The sequence below is a fragment of the Zingiber officinale genome, chromosome 3A (genome assembly GCF_018446385.1).
Source record: "Zingiber officinale cultivar Zhangliang chromosome 3A, Zo_v1.1, whole genome shotgun sequence".
Taxonomy (NCBI): domain Eukaryota; kingdom Viridiplantae; phylum Streptophyta; class Magnoliopsida; order Zingiberales; family Zingiberaceae; genus Zingiber; species Zingiber officinale.
The window spans coordinates 113,411,247-113,425,721 of record NC_055990.1 but is presented as its reverse complement, the minus strand read 5'-3'; the positions used below and the strand labels follow the sequence as shown (position 1 = coordinate 113,425,721).

Below are 14,475 nucleotides of genomic sequence, written 5' to 3'. Positions count from 1 at the left end.
CGAGCATATAAATGTCGTTAACTTCTGAAATTAGCCCGTGGCTGACAAAAGTCAACCTTTTTATCTGCAAATAGATTCATTGGCTGCCCGGGTTTCCTTAAGTTGACTTCCTTTCTTTTCCTAGGAAGAAGACTGCACGTTGACCAAAGGCGAAGACCTCCTTTTCATCCGTCGCCAGGTAGCTCAGGGCAAAAAGCAGAATCCAGTGCTATGGAAGTTTCGCCGGAGAACGACCAGGGTCACCCGTCGTCGGCGGGGAGCTCCGATTGTTACGATGACGATGGCCGCATCAAAAGAACCGGTACGTTACGAATCAAACCACGAACGCGTCGCTCGTCCTAACTCGTGGCCTGCGTTGCCTGTTTCAGGGACGGTGTGGACGGCGACCGCGCACATCGTAACAGCGGTGATCGGCTCCGGCGTGCTCTCGTTGTCCTGGGCCATCGCGCAGCTCGGCTGGATCATCGGCCCGATCGTCATGCTGCTCTTCTCCTTCGTCACCTACTACACGGCCGCCCTCCTCGCCGACTGCTACCGCTCCGGCGACCCCGTCTTCGGCAACCGCAACAGAAGCTACACCGACGCCGTCCGCGCTTTCCTCGGTTAGTTCGCCTCCCTCTCTGATCTCCATTCGACGCAAGCTCCGATCTCATGGACTGCGTCGACGGCAACAGGTGGCGGCAAGGTCAAGCTCTGCGGCTTCATCCAGTACGCCAACCTCTTCGGCGTCGCCATCGGCTACACCATCGCTTCCTCCATTAGCATGACGTAAGCGGAGCTCAAAAAGCTCGCCGCCGTTTTCTCCGAACAAGAAGATTTCCATCTCTGACTAATTCATCTTTTCATGGAGCAGGGCAATCGAGAGATCGAACTGTTTCCACGAGCACGGCCACAGCGATCCTTGCCGCACCAACAGCAATCCCTACATGATCATCTTCGGCGTCGTACAGATCTTCCTGTCGCAGATTCCCGGCTTCGATGAGATCTGGTGGCTCTCCATCGTCGCCGCCGTCATGTCCTTCACCTACTCCACTATCGGCCTCGCCCTCGGCATCGTCCAGGTCGTAGGTAAGTAGTGCACGATGATGGCTGACGACCTACCTCTTTCTGTTCTCTGCTTACTGCTCTCTGTTCTGCTCTGATTGCGAACAGAGAATAAGCGATTCAAAGGAAACCTCACCGGAATCCGCGTCGGCAACGTGACGGAGATGCAGAAGGCGTGGCGCATCCTCCAGGCCTTCGGCGACATTGCCTTCGCTTACTCCTTCTCCATCATCCTCGTAGAGATCCAAGTAAGTTTCGGGAACTGATCGGAGATGTTAATTTGCTCGTTCGGTGTACCGATTGATTCCTCGATCGTTCAGGACACCATCAAAAGTCCGCCGCCGTCGGAGGCGGCGGTGATGAAGAAGGCCTCGATGCTGAGCATCTGCGCGACCACCTTGTTCTACATGCTGTGCGGCACCATGGGCTACGGCGCGTTCGGCGACGAGGCGCCGGGCAACTTGCTCACCGGTTTCGGCTTCTACAACCCCTTCTGGCTCCTCGACATCGCCAACGCCGCCATCGTCGTCCACCTCGTCGGCGCCTACCAGGTGTTTTGCCAGCCTCTGTTCTCCTTCGTCGAGAAGTGGACGGCCAAGGCGTGGCCGGAGGCTGCCTTCTTCTCCAAGGAGATCGCGCTGGGCTCCTACAAGCTCAGCCTCTTCCGCCTCTTGTGGCGCTCCGTCTTCGTGGTGGTGACGACCATCATCTCGATGCTCCTCCCTTTCTTCAACGACGTCGTCGGCCTCCTCGGCGCCGTCGGATTCTGGCCGCTCACCGTCTACTTCCCGGTGGAGATGTACATCGCGCAGAAGAAGATCCCCAGTTGGAGCACCAGGTGGATGTGCCTGCAACTGCTGAGCTTGGCCTGTTGTGTCATCTCGGTCGCCGCAGCAATTGGGTCCATCGCCGGAATTTTAACCGATCTCAAGGTCTATCGGCCCTTCAGGCCAAACTACTGAAACTAAATTCCCTCGTCGTCGGCCCACAACTAGATGAAAGTAGATAAATCAAGTACCGAACAACCTCGACCTTACTAAAACTAAAAGAGGCACGTAGAGAGGAAGAAGAAGAAATAGTTAGAAATTTTTTATTTAGAGATAATTTTTTTATATACGATAACTTTCTTCCCTAATTCATCTATTGAACTGAACTACAGAATGTAGATTTTGTCATGTTATATAAGCCAATTGTATATTATTTGAATATTTATATTTTAAATTATATTTTTTATTTTAAAATTAGTAATTAAGTTGGACTAAATTAATTATAATTTATAAATCGCCTATGGTATTGGATTCTCTTTCAATTATTAGGACTCGTCAATTTAAATCAAACTTTTCCATTAAAAAAAGTGATAATGGTATATTAATGGCCTCCTAACGATTATCTCCACACTGGTTCAACAGAAGTTTAAATTGATAAAATTCTGTATGAATTTTGACTTCTCCATCCTCGAAGTATCTAGTAAACCTTTGTTTATTTTCTTCAGCTGTTCCCTCCTAGTGAACTTTCTTATTTGTCAGCATTTAAGAGCTTTTACTTAATCTTAATCTATTTAAACTTTTCCCTTCACGTGCGGCAAAAAAAACCCAATTAATTTTTCCTAGTAGTTCTATTAAATCATCGTCTCTAGATTAATATAGAAAAAGTAAAAGATAAATCATAAAAGATTACTAATTTTTAATATAGGTGATCAAGATAGGACAAAAAGCATGTTCAAATACTTCATATTTTAACTATAAAATTTTATATGAGAATAACTCATGGCTCAACCATCATATTACTTCAAGGGGACTGAACTTTTCCTTTTTGCTATCCTTATAGTAACTTGTCAAATATTTAATGTTGGAGATAACTCTCACGTTTGTCATCGTCCGGGTTCGAACATATTTGGAGGTCAGTCCATTTTTCTTGGCCGGGATGATAGGGGTCAGTCCTCCGATTATGGCTGACGAACCAAGAGGATTGGAGATAATGACGACATGGGCGGCGTTATTGGAGAAGAGAAAATGACGCTCGATAAACAGATTATGTTGCTGGAAAATTGGGCTTGGCTCGATAAATAGTACGAGAGTAAATCCTCTGAGTTGTACTTTACGATCCAAAAGATGGATCATAGGTGATCATTCAAATAAAAGAAGTCAAAAGATGGACCATTATATTTATTGGTTGATTTGAATAGATCTTATCTATTTAACAAGTATGATCTATCAAAATCAATCAATCAATCTTTATAATCCATATTTTGTACTGTAAAATATGTTGGTCCAGTTAGGCTGTCAAGAAAGGATTAAGTTATCTGAAACACTAAAACAAGCATCTTTCTTGACTTTCAACTCAGATTAATAAAGCAATTAAAATAGAATTAACAACTTAAAAAAATAAATAAAAGGTCACTATTTACTTGGTTACAATCTAGATGGTTGTTAATTCAAGACAGATGAAAGTGTTGGAACCCCAAGATTGTTTTGGTGTGATCAACAAGTTAAGTTAGGTTCTGTATGTTTCTAACTTGTGTCTAAGTGTACAGGAGCTTAGGAGCACATGTACTCGAGCGGAAGACGCGACTAGCGAGAAGGACGGCACGGGGAGAGAGTCGACGGGTTCGGTGCGTCCAAGGGACGAGGTGCCGCGGAAGAGTACCCCGGTGGACGAGAAGGAAGCGTGCGCTAGTTCCGAGGGACGAGAAGCCGGAGCGGAAGATTGCTCGGGGAGCAAGAGACGCGGCTAGCGAGAAGGTCGGCACGGGAGAGAGCCGACGGGCTCGGTGCGACTGAGGGATGAAGACTGTGGACGAGTATTCTGGCGGACGAGAAGGAATCATGCGACGACTCCGAGGGACGACTCCGAGGGACGAGGAGCCGGAGCAGAAGCCTGCTCGAGAAGACCGGAAGTTGGGTTCGGGTGAGCCCTTTTCCTGATGGCAGAGATCACCCAAGCGAGCGGATCCGGAGCAGAAGACTCGGACCAAGGCGGGACTGAACCAGAGAAGAGGTCCCGGACAAAAAGTCAACAACTGTTGACTTTTTGCTCCGGGGCGCTCGGAACCATTCCAGGCGCCCGGAGCAGTTCGGGGCGCCCGGAATGGCTCCGGGTGCCTGGACCTGGAATTTGACTCAATCGAGTCAAAACTCGATCTGAACGTTGAGGATAAAGTTTTATCCCCCCAGGGCGCCCGGAACCCCTTCGGGGTGCCCCGACCAAGGCTATAAATATAGCCTTGGTCCAGAAGCTTTTTAACGAACTCCTGTAATTCATTTCCAGGTTTGTGCGTTTTAGTTTAGAGTTAAGCTTCTGTTTTCTGCACTTCATTGCTGCATGAGGCTTCTCCACCTAAAGGAGATTGATAGTGGGTTTTATCTTCCTTGGATTAACAACCACATCGATTGTAACCAAGTAAATACTGGTGCCTCGTCTTTTTAATGTTTGATTTACTTTTTGTTTATTATTTATGCAAGTGTTAGTCTAAAGAGTTCGAGGAAGGGTTGTTTGTTTTTATTTTCTACAGGATTATCCAACAACCCTCCTTCCAGCCGGCCGCAACGGTCCTACAAGTGGTATCAGAGCCGAGACGCTTCAAGAAGGACTAGCCGCCATTTGAAGCAACAAAACGATGGTTGGAGCTAGCGACTACCCACCAACATTCGAGGGGGAGTTTGACGTTTGGAAACAAAAAATGGAGGTATATCTTAATTCCAATTTTGATATTTCTTTAATATTAAAATTTGGCTATGAAGTACCAAAGACAACGAATGGAGAAGAACTCGATCTATGCCTCAGGAACAAGAAGCAACGTGACGAGTCAATGGCAAACGGTTGGGCAGAATTTCACATTCTAACCGTAATACCAAATGAAGATCTCAATAAAGTTGGCGAGTACAAAAGCGCAAAAGAATTTTGGGAAAAGTTCTTGAAGATTCATGAAGAATCAGAAGAAGCCAAATCCGAGACTAAAGAAATTGTCGAAACAGCAATCCTAGCAGAAGACCCACCTAAAGATGAAGAAAGCTCAACCGAGATGAGCATCGAGAAAGGGGGAGAGTCTTCAGAAGAAAGTAATTCAACAGGGGGAGAACCAACGAATGATAAGGTAAGTAAGGTATGGTCTCTAACCTCAGAACAACTAGTTAATTCAATAGAAAAGTTGTCTGGAGATTATTGTGATTTAAAAATTGAATTATCGAATAATTCAATAGAAAAGTTGCCTGAAGATTTTTGTGATTTAAAAATTGAATTATCGAAAGAATGTTTCGGTTTACCAATTATCTTGAAAGATTCTTACAAATTACAAAATATTTTGATAAAAGAATTTTGAAAGTTAGAAAATCTTTTGATAAAAGAATTTTGCAAGTTAGAAATTTTGCCGAAAGACTTTTGTGAATTACAAAATTTTTTGTCGACAGATTTTTACAAATTAGAAATTATGACAAAATACTTATGCGAATTATAAAATATTCTTCTGGAAGAATTTTGCAAAGTAAAGACATTGCCAAAAGAATTTTTAAAAATTATATTGTCAAAAAATTCTATTAAATTAGAATTTATACTATCAAAATATCTTTGCAAATTAGGAATGCAAAATACAATAGAAAATGACATGTTACAATTTATAAAAAATTTCTACATGTTCAAATTTTCTTGCTTCAAAGTTAAGAAATTATGATAAATTAAAATGGAAATTTAAAATTTTCTGATAAAAGCATTAGAATAAAATAAATAAATGCATAGGAATTTTTTTTAAAATGTTATCAATTTTCTTAAAGTTTTTATTGCATAAAGTTTTGGGCTCAAAAAGATATTTTCTTGATAGCGAAAATTAAGAAATTTTTTCACAAGTTATTTTTGACTTAGAAATTTTTCCTTGACTTGGAAATATTTTTCTGAAAATCATTGAGATAGATTTTTATAAGTTTTTAAGTGTCAACCTTTAGACTTTTCTTGCAACTCCAATTTTTTATGTGATCAAAGGGGGAGAAGAAAAAGTATAAGTCTAGGGGGAGGTAGAAAAATTGAAAATTAGAATTTTTGAAATTTAATCTTGTTGCACGTTATTGAAAAATTGAAAATTGAAAATTGTTTAATTTTCATATCTATTTTTGACCCTAGCTTAACTTGGGTTGATCACATCAAAAAGGGGGAGATTGTTGGAACCCCAAGGTTGTTTTGGTGTGATCAACAAGTTAAGTTAGGTTCTGTGTATTTCTAACCTTGTGTCTAAGTGTACAGGAGCTTAGGAGCACAGGTACTCGAGCGGAAGACGCGGATAGCGAGAAGGACGGCACGGGGAGAGAGCCGATGGGCTTGGTGCGTCCGAGGGACGAGGTGCCGGGTAAGAATACCCCGGTGGACGAGAAGGAATGTGCTCTAGTTCCGAGGGACGAGAAGCCGGAGCGGAAGATTGCTCGGGGAGCAAGAGACGCAGCTAGCGAGAAGGTCGACACGGGAGAGAGCCGACAGGCTAGGTGCGACTGAGAGACGAAGACTGCGGACGAGTACGTTGGCGGACGAGAAGGAATCATGCGACGACTCCGAGGGACGAGGAGCCGGAGCGGAAGCCTGCTCGAGAAGACCATTAGTTGGGTTCGGGTGAGCCCTTTTCCGGATGGCAGAGATCACCCAAGCGAGCGGATCCGGAGCAGAAGACCCGGATCGAGGCGGGACTGAACCAGAGAAGAGGTCCCGGACAAAAAGTCAACAACTGTTGACTTTTTGCTCCGGACCCCCGGACTTGGAATTTGACCAGATTGAGTCAAAACTCGATCTGAACGTTGGAGATAAAGTTTTATCCCCTCAGGGTGCCCGGAACCCCTTCGGGGCGCCCCGACCAAGGCTATAAATATAGCCTTGGTCCAGAAGATTTTTAACGAATTCCTGTAATTCATTTCCAACGCTTGTGTGTTTTAGTTTAGAGTTAAGCTTCTGTTTTCTGCGCTTCATTGTTGTACGAGGCTTCTCCGCCTGAAGGAGATTGATAGTGGGCTTTATCTTCTTTGGATTAACAACCACATCGGTTGTAACCAAGTAAATACTGGTGCCTCATCTTTTTAATGTTTGATTTACTTTCTGTTTATTATTTATGCAAGTGTTAGCCTAAAAAGTTCAAGGAAGGGTTGTTTGTTTTTATTTTCTATAGGATTATCCAACAACCCCCCTTCCAGCCGGCCGCAACGGTCCTACAGAAAGCTCACTAAGAATCTCCTTCGCTAAAGGCGGAGAAGCCTTTTACACACAGTGAAAGCTCAGAAATGACTAGGAAACTGAATACCGAAGTTGTTACATCTTTCCTACATCTAGAGGACTTTTTATAGACCCTGGAAAAACTTATCCGCAGGTTGAAGGCGCCTTCCATAGTGAAAACACTTGCAGCCCCATTTCACTCCTTTGCTGCTACGATCTCCTGGGTGATTTCGACCAACATAATAGGGTTCACCCGAACCCAATTTCTGGTATTCTCCTTGAGCAGCCTTCCTCCCCCACTTCTCATCCCTCGGACTATCGCGTGCATCCTTCTCGTCCATCGGTGTACTTTTCCGCAGCACCTCGTCTCTCAAACGCACCGAGCCCGTCGGCTCTCTCCCGTGTCGTCCTTCTCGCTAGTTGCGTCTTCCGCTCGACTTCCTGTGCTCTTAAGCTCTTGCACACTTAGACATAGGGATCAAAACATACCAGGACCAAACCTAACTTGGTTGATCACACCAAAAATAACCTTGGGGTTCCAACAATCTTCCCCTTTTTTGATGTGAGCAACCCGAGTTAAGTTAGGATAAACCAATCATAAAGTAAAGAAAATAAAATTGTAATTATATAATAAAGTGCAAAAAGATTTTCAAATTCAAATTTAAAATTTGAATTAAACTACTAATGCAATTATGCAATAAAGTGCAAAAGTATTTTTAAATTTAAAATTTGAATTGAACTACTGCCTCCCCCTAGACTTAGGTAGCGTTTGGTTTAGAAGTTTGGGAATGAGGAAATTGATTCATTCCCAAACCTTGTGTTTGATTGAAGGGAATGGAATCAAAATTTTGGAATGAAACCTAAAAATTTGGGTATAGATGAAACCCACCCCCTCCATTGGGTTTTGATGGAATGGGAATAAGAATTAAGTTTGGACGAAAATATCCTTAATATATTTGTTCAATTTTTCTTTCATTTCACTCTCTCTCCTTGTTCTCTCTCATCATACTTTCTCTTTCCTAATTCTATCATCACATTTTCTCTCTCAACATACATTCTCTTTCTTTATTCTCTCTCATCACACATTCTCTATTTTTTTCTATATTCTCTCTCATCACACATAATCTCTCGTTATTTTCTCTCTCTTCATTCTCTCTCGTTATTTTCTATCTCTTCATTCTCTCCTCATGTTTCATCATACTTTCCTTCTCATCATATTGGATCGAAAGTGCTAGAGGGGAGGTGAATAGTGCTCGTGGCTTTCACTCATTTCGGAATCGGAAAATGTTCGAGTTAAAGCAGCGGAAATGATAAGCAAAATAAGCACAAACACAGAGAGACACCAAGGGTTTACTTGGTTCGGAGCCTAGGGCGACTCCTACTCCAAGGCCCGCGATCAAATATCACTTTTGGTGGGCAATCACTATCAATTCGAAAAACTTTTACAATCAAGGATTACAAGTGCTAAATAAAGAAATGGTACCGATAATACATAAGAATTACGAGGTTGTCAGTTGTTGGAGTAGCAACGCGTGTTGGAAGCATTTGGAGAGCGTTCGGAAGCACCGGTTGTTCTGTTCGAGATTGATCCTTTGGCTGCTTCCCGAGGCTCCTTTTTATAGGCTCTGTAATGTTGATCCAGATCCCCAAGTCTCGGGATCAGGCTTGACCCGAGGCGGATCGGTAGACCAATCCCTGCGTTCGGACGATCGATCAGGCGATCTCTTCCTATCTGATCTGCTCGATCCGCTCGCTCCGCTTCAATCTCGTCAAGTCTCATTCGGGGTTCGGTCGACTGATCCCACCGTTCGGTCGACTGATCCGCTTCTCTGACCCGATCAACCTGGCCTGATCCAGTCGTTGATGATCCTTGGTTCGGTCGACTGATCCCAAGGTTCGGTCGACCGATCCTCTAGTTGAGCCTGGTCCAATCTCTGGAAATCTGATCTGCTGGCTTGGGGGTTCGATCGACCGATCCCAAGGTTTGGTCAACCGATCCCGGTCATTTCTACCCCTGCACAAAAATATTAGTTTCCTACAAAACAGAGTTAGAACTAAACCAAATATATTAGAAACTTAAGTTTGACAGTGTTCGAACTGTGCGGTTCTGACTTCGAATTTCCGACCGAAAATCCTAGGTCGAACCGACGCCTACTGTTCCCTCTTCCGGGGAACACGCCCTCACCTACTCCACTCAGGAGAAGTTACCTTTTGCCAGTTTGGTCCTCCAGACCGACTGGACTTTTGCTCGGCGCTCGAATCTTCCGGTCTTCATGCTGGATGCTCGCTCCACGACTCGTCCAGACTTCCACCTTGTTCGCGACACCAGGATTTCCACCTAGGGTTACCGCCCCTAGGGTTTTTGCCCGAAGCTCCGACCCGCCAAGACTTTTTACCTAGGGCTACCGCCCCTAGGGTATTTTACCTGCCTAACCGCAGCTAGAATTTTCCTACAAAGCTCAATCAACATATCAGATAACAACACACCTTAACTTTGAATCCTTTTGTCATTATCAAAACTCGGGTTCGATCGTCAGATACTTCCCACACCAACACATCATACTTTCTCTCTCCTCAATCTCTCTTACCATACTCTCTCTCTCCATATTTCCTCTCATCACACTTTCTCTCTCTTCATTCTCTTCCATCATAATCTCTCTCCTCATTCTCTCTCATCACAGATTTTTTACTATTTTCTCTCTGTATTCTCTCTCATCATACACTCTCTTATTATTTTCTCTCTTCATTCTCTCTTTATTTTTTATCATATTTTCTCTCTCATCATACTTTCTTTCTCCTCAATCTCTCTCTCCATATTTTCTCTCACCATACTCTCTCTCTCTTCATTATCTTTCATCACACTCTCTCTCTCTTCATTTCTCCCATCACATTTTCTCAGTTTTCCCATCACACTTTCTCTCTCATCACACTTTCTCTTTCATCATTTTCTCTCATCATATATTTCTCTCACATTCAACTTTCTCTTCTATCTAATTTTTTCTTTTATTTTCCTCTAAGGGTAAAAAAGAAAATTTAGGTTCATTCCGATTGAAAATATTCAACTAACCAAATATTATTTTTAATAATAATACCCAAGCTCATACCCATTCTCATTCCACAATACTATGATACTCATTCTCATTCCGATTCCTAGGAGAAAACCAAACGCCACCTTAATCTTCCCTTCTCCCCCTTTGATTACATAAAAAATAAGGTATCAAAAAAAAATCTAAGGGTAAAAAAAATAAATTTTAACAAAAAAGCTTATTTTTCTAAGTGAGACTTGCAAGTAAAAAGAAATTTCTAAGTGAAATTTGTAAGTCAAGTCAAACTTGTTCTTCCCTACTCCCCTTTTGATCACATTAAAATTAGGGTTCTTTTAACTATTAAAAAAATTTCTAACTGAAAAACAATTTAATGCATTTCTAAATACTTAACAGTTAGTCAATTAAATACTTTATTTTATTAATTGGCATCTAAGCTGTAGCGAAGCACTAGGCCTTCTTGGTTATTGGAATAACAACCACTTTCTAGACAAAGTCTTTTAAAGGAATTAAATATTTAATTTTCTCACTGAAAGTTCTGAGTCTAATTAAAGTTTAATTTATAAAAGATTTTGAAACCCAATATAGGTTCCTTCCAACTGGGTTAATTAAAAATTTTTTAGAAATATTTTTCTGAGAAAATTTTTTAATTTGCCCCTTGTGGTAATTAAAATACCAGTTCAAATGATTATATTTCCTAATATTTTTATTATATGAGCATGGATGATTTTTTAAATATTATATCTCTATTTTCAATTTGCCATTTTCTATTTCCAAATTATCACATAATTCCATTGGACATGCTTTGGATAACCGTATTTGTAACGACCAGCCCCTCGGCTCCTTGGGCGGCCCATTTGGCGGTCCCTTGGGCGGCCCAACTGGCGGCCCAAATTGGTGAACCCTTATGTCGTCGACCGACGACTCTCGACCGTGTCGTTACTCACTAGGTCTTCCCACCCCTGGCCAGTAGATTTTTGACTTCCCCAGGATTCGAACTCTAGACCTCCAGGCTAAGTACTAGAGTTTATGAATCCTGGTAGCCAAGTGTAACGAGCCGGCCCCTCAGCCCCTTGGCGGCCCAACTAGCGACCCATTTGGCGGCCCCTTGGGCGACCCAACTGGCGGCCCCTTGGGTGACCCAACTGGCGGCCCCTTGGGCGACCCAACTGGCGACCCTCAACCGTGTCGTTACTCACTAGGTCTTCACACCCCTGGCCAGTGAATTTTTGCCTTCCCTAGGATTCGAACTCTAGACCTCTAGGCTAAGTACTAGAGTTTATGAATCCTGGTAGCCAAATAAATTGTCACACCCCAGGTAGTCCCTATCCGAATAAAATTTTGACAGCATCTCCCCTGTACGAGTGACAATCTGAAACTTTATACATTGCCCTCAGGGCCACATATACCTCGGCCAACACGACCGGAACAATAACAATAATAAAAATGCAACAACCAAGCATCCACGTAATTTAATAGTAAACAAACTAAAGCAGTGATAAGAAAACTCAAAAAACAACCCTACTTAACTACACCTATAAAGCTCAAAACACGACGAAACAAAATTCACTCACCTCTTCTGCCATCCAGACAGGCATGTAGTAAAACAAATCCACATAAACTCATCGACAATAAAACCATACAATATCCAAGAGACAAAACAAGTACAAGTCTATAAAATGCAATAAGCAATAAAACCAAAAGACCCGAATGAAAATCCTTGCGATCTGCAGGGGACTAGCGACTGGAACTCTCCGGACAGCTTCAACCTAAAATGTAATAATAACCACGGGATGAGTCAACTCCTCAGCGAGTAACAACTGATATGCATAATAAAGAAAATAACAACTAGCACTAATCATACGTACAGTCTCCTGATATAAGAATGATAAATGCAACTGAAATAAACAGGAGAAAACTGTACTAACAAGGACTTGGGTATAAGTATAACAAGGTCATCAGACCGAGAGTGTCATAAATCCTGTATGCATGTCAATCATATGCATCCATCCAAATGCAGCAAATAAATGCAGCAAACACAAACAATAAATGCATCAATGCATATAATGTCAATGACATGTCCTGGTCACCCCTGACGCCAGTCAGCCATCTCACACACGATGGTGAGACTGAGTGGGTAGGGATGTGACAACCGTGCACTCTGACATCACTGCTCCTGATGAGTGACCGAGCGGACGGGATACAGTCGGAGTACACCTATCCTCCTATCCCAAATCATAAGTGGGAGAGCTCAATGCTCTCATCTCCCTAAGCCAGTCCAGAGGAGGGATCCCTGTCGGCTACAACGCTACGTCCACTACCCATGAGCGGACCAACGGAGCCAAACAGAGCAAACTGTCTGTCGACTACCACGCTGTGTCTCTAAACCAGCGGAGTCTAACAGAGCAGAACTGTCTGCCGGCTACCACGCTGAGTCACCGGACCAGCGGAGCCTAATAGCAGAACTGCCACACACCTACCTGACATACCACTAACCCATGAGTGGTGGTGTGTGCAATTCTATGTAACTGGTGATGTGCTCAATAATAATGGAGCCGACTATCACACAGCATGCAATCATGCGAGATGGTGCATGACACTAAGCATAAAGAAAATATCCTGAACCTATCCATATATATAATGTGTACCCTAGAACAAATTGACCTAATCAATGGTCTAGGTACATAGGCCAGATAAGGTATCAAAACCTAGGTCCTAAACATAATAAAAAAGATGGTTGTGTCACTACCCCTATAAGCATGTATAATCGGGTAGGTACTGACATGAAGTACATAACAAATAAACAGAACAAGCATATAACAGATCGGGTAGTGACCAACCGAAGCAGATAAGAAACATAATCATTGCTATTTGTTAAAAATACTACTATGCATATCAAATGACATAAAGTCAAAGTATCCACCTCCAATAGAAAGGTCAAATCGGTCCAAATCCGACATCAAGATGCTCGTCTCACGTCAAGGTCCTGTGTCACCAATATACATACATTTTTATTTAGCTACAACTCAAATGCATAGCTAAATAAAATCCTTAAGGCTAAATTAGGGTAAAACCCTAATCAATCTAACCATCTAGTAATTCAATTTATCCTTAATTCAATACATGTACCTAGGTTAACGTTAGTTATTAACCTATCTATCAATCATCGACAACATGATCAAAACCCTATACCTTACCTCAATTCACAGCTGTTGTTGATCCACACCTAGGGATAGTGCCGCCGAGAGGAGTAGTCGCTGTTGGAGACCAGGACTCTACAACCAGAGACCAGCATCCTCAATTAGCATAACCATTCCACCCAACACAGTGCTGCTCACGGCAGGACACGAAACAAAGCACAAAATCGAAAACCAAACCCTAAACCCTCACCTTCAATCCCACTGTCAGATTACTGCCGCTCGTTGTCGTCTTCTCCAGTTTTCGATTTCCGACGATCTAGGGCACCGTGTCAACAGGGGTGGCGGCGCACAATGCAGAGGACAAGAAGAGGGGCGACAGAGGAGAAGATTAGGGCACGACTCTGGATTGGGGGGGGGGCGGCAATGCTGTTCGGCGTTGGAGGAATCGGTGTCGGCAATGGAAGGGATTCGGCTAGGGCACGCGAGTTCGGTGGCGCTGGGTCGACACTACTCCGTGCGGCATCAGCTGTGGCGACGACAGCGGCGCTAGGGCTTGGATGGCGGTAGATCAGGGGTCGACGTCGCATTGGCCAGATGAGAGGAATCGGGGCTCTCGTCGTCGATGGCAGAGGGGTAAGGGCGTGCGTGCGAGGTCGGGCGGCCTAGCTTTGGGCGGAGGAGACAGTGAGTTCGAGAGAAGGGCTCCGTGAGGAAAGGGGAGGAGGGAGTCGGGCACGACTTAAATCGCAAGGAGAAGGAGAAGGGAAACAGTCCGAAGTCGGTTAGGGCAAATGGGTGTCAGGCGCATGGGAGAGAAAGAAATGAAGAAAAGAAAATGAGAAAAGAAAATAAATAAAGAAAATCAACTTTTCCACGCTTAAATGGATAGCCTAAACAGGCTTTCTCGGAGCCTATTTTTATCCCCGTAAACTTGTTCATACAAGTTCCGAAAAATTCCCGACAAATTTCGGAAAATTTTCTTATCATTATTCGCCCATTTTCGATATTTTACATTCTCCCCTACTAATAAAAATTTGGTCCTCAAATTTCGTTATCTACCATCAACA

At 43.3% G+C, this 14,475-nt stretch overlaps 1 protein-coding gene across 1 annotated transcript; it reads left to right on the top strand.

Moving 5' to 3' along the window:
• Window positions 1-274: 274 nt before the first annotated feature.
• LOC122050591 (amino acid permease 3-like) lies at window positions 275-2,103 on the top strand. The gene is made up of 5 exons (XM_042611486.1): window positions 275-602; window positions 675-768; window positions 854-1,068; window positions 1,153-1,292; window positions 1,365-2,103. The coding sequence occupies exons 1-5, from the start codon at window positions 275-277 to the stop codon at window positions 2,004-2,006; spliced, it is 1,419 nt and encodes a 472-aa protein (XP_042467420.1). The 3' UTR covers window positions 2,007-2,103.
• The last annotated feature ends 12,372 nt before the right edge of the window (window positions 2,104-14,475 follow it).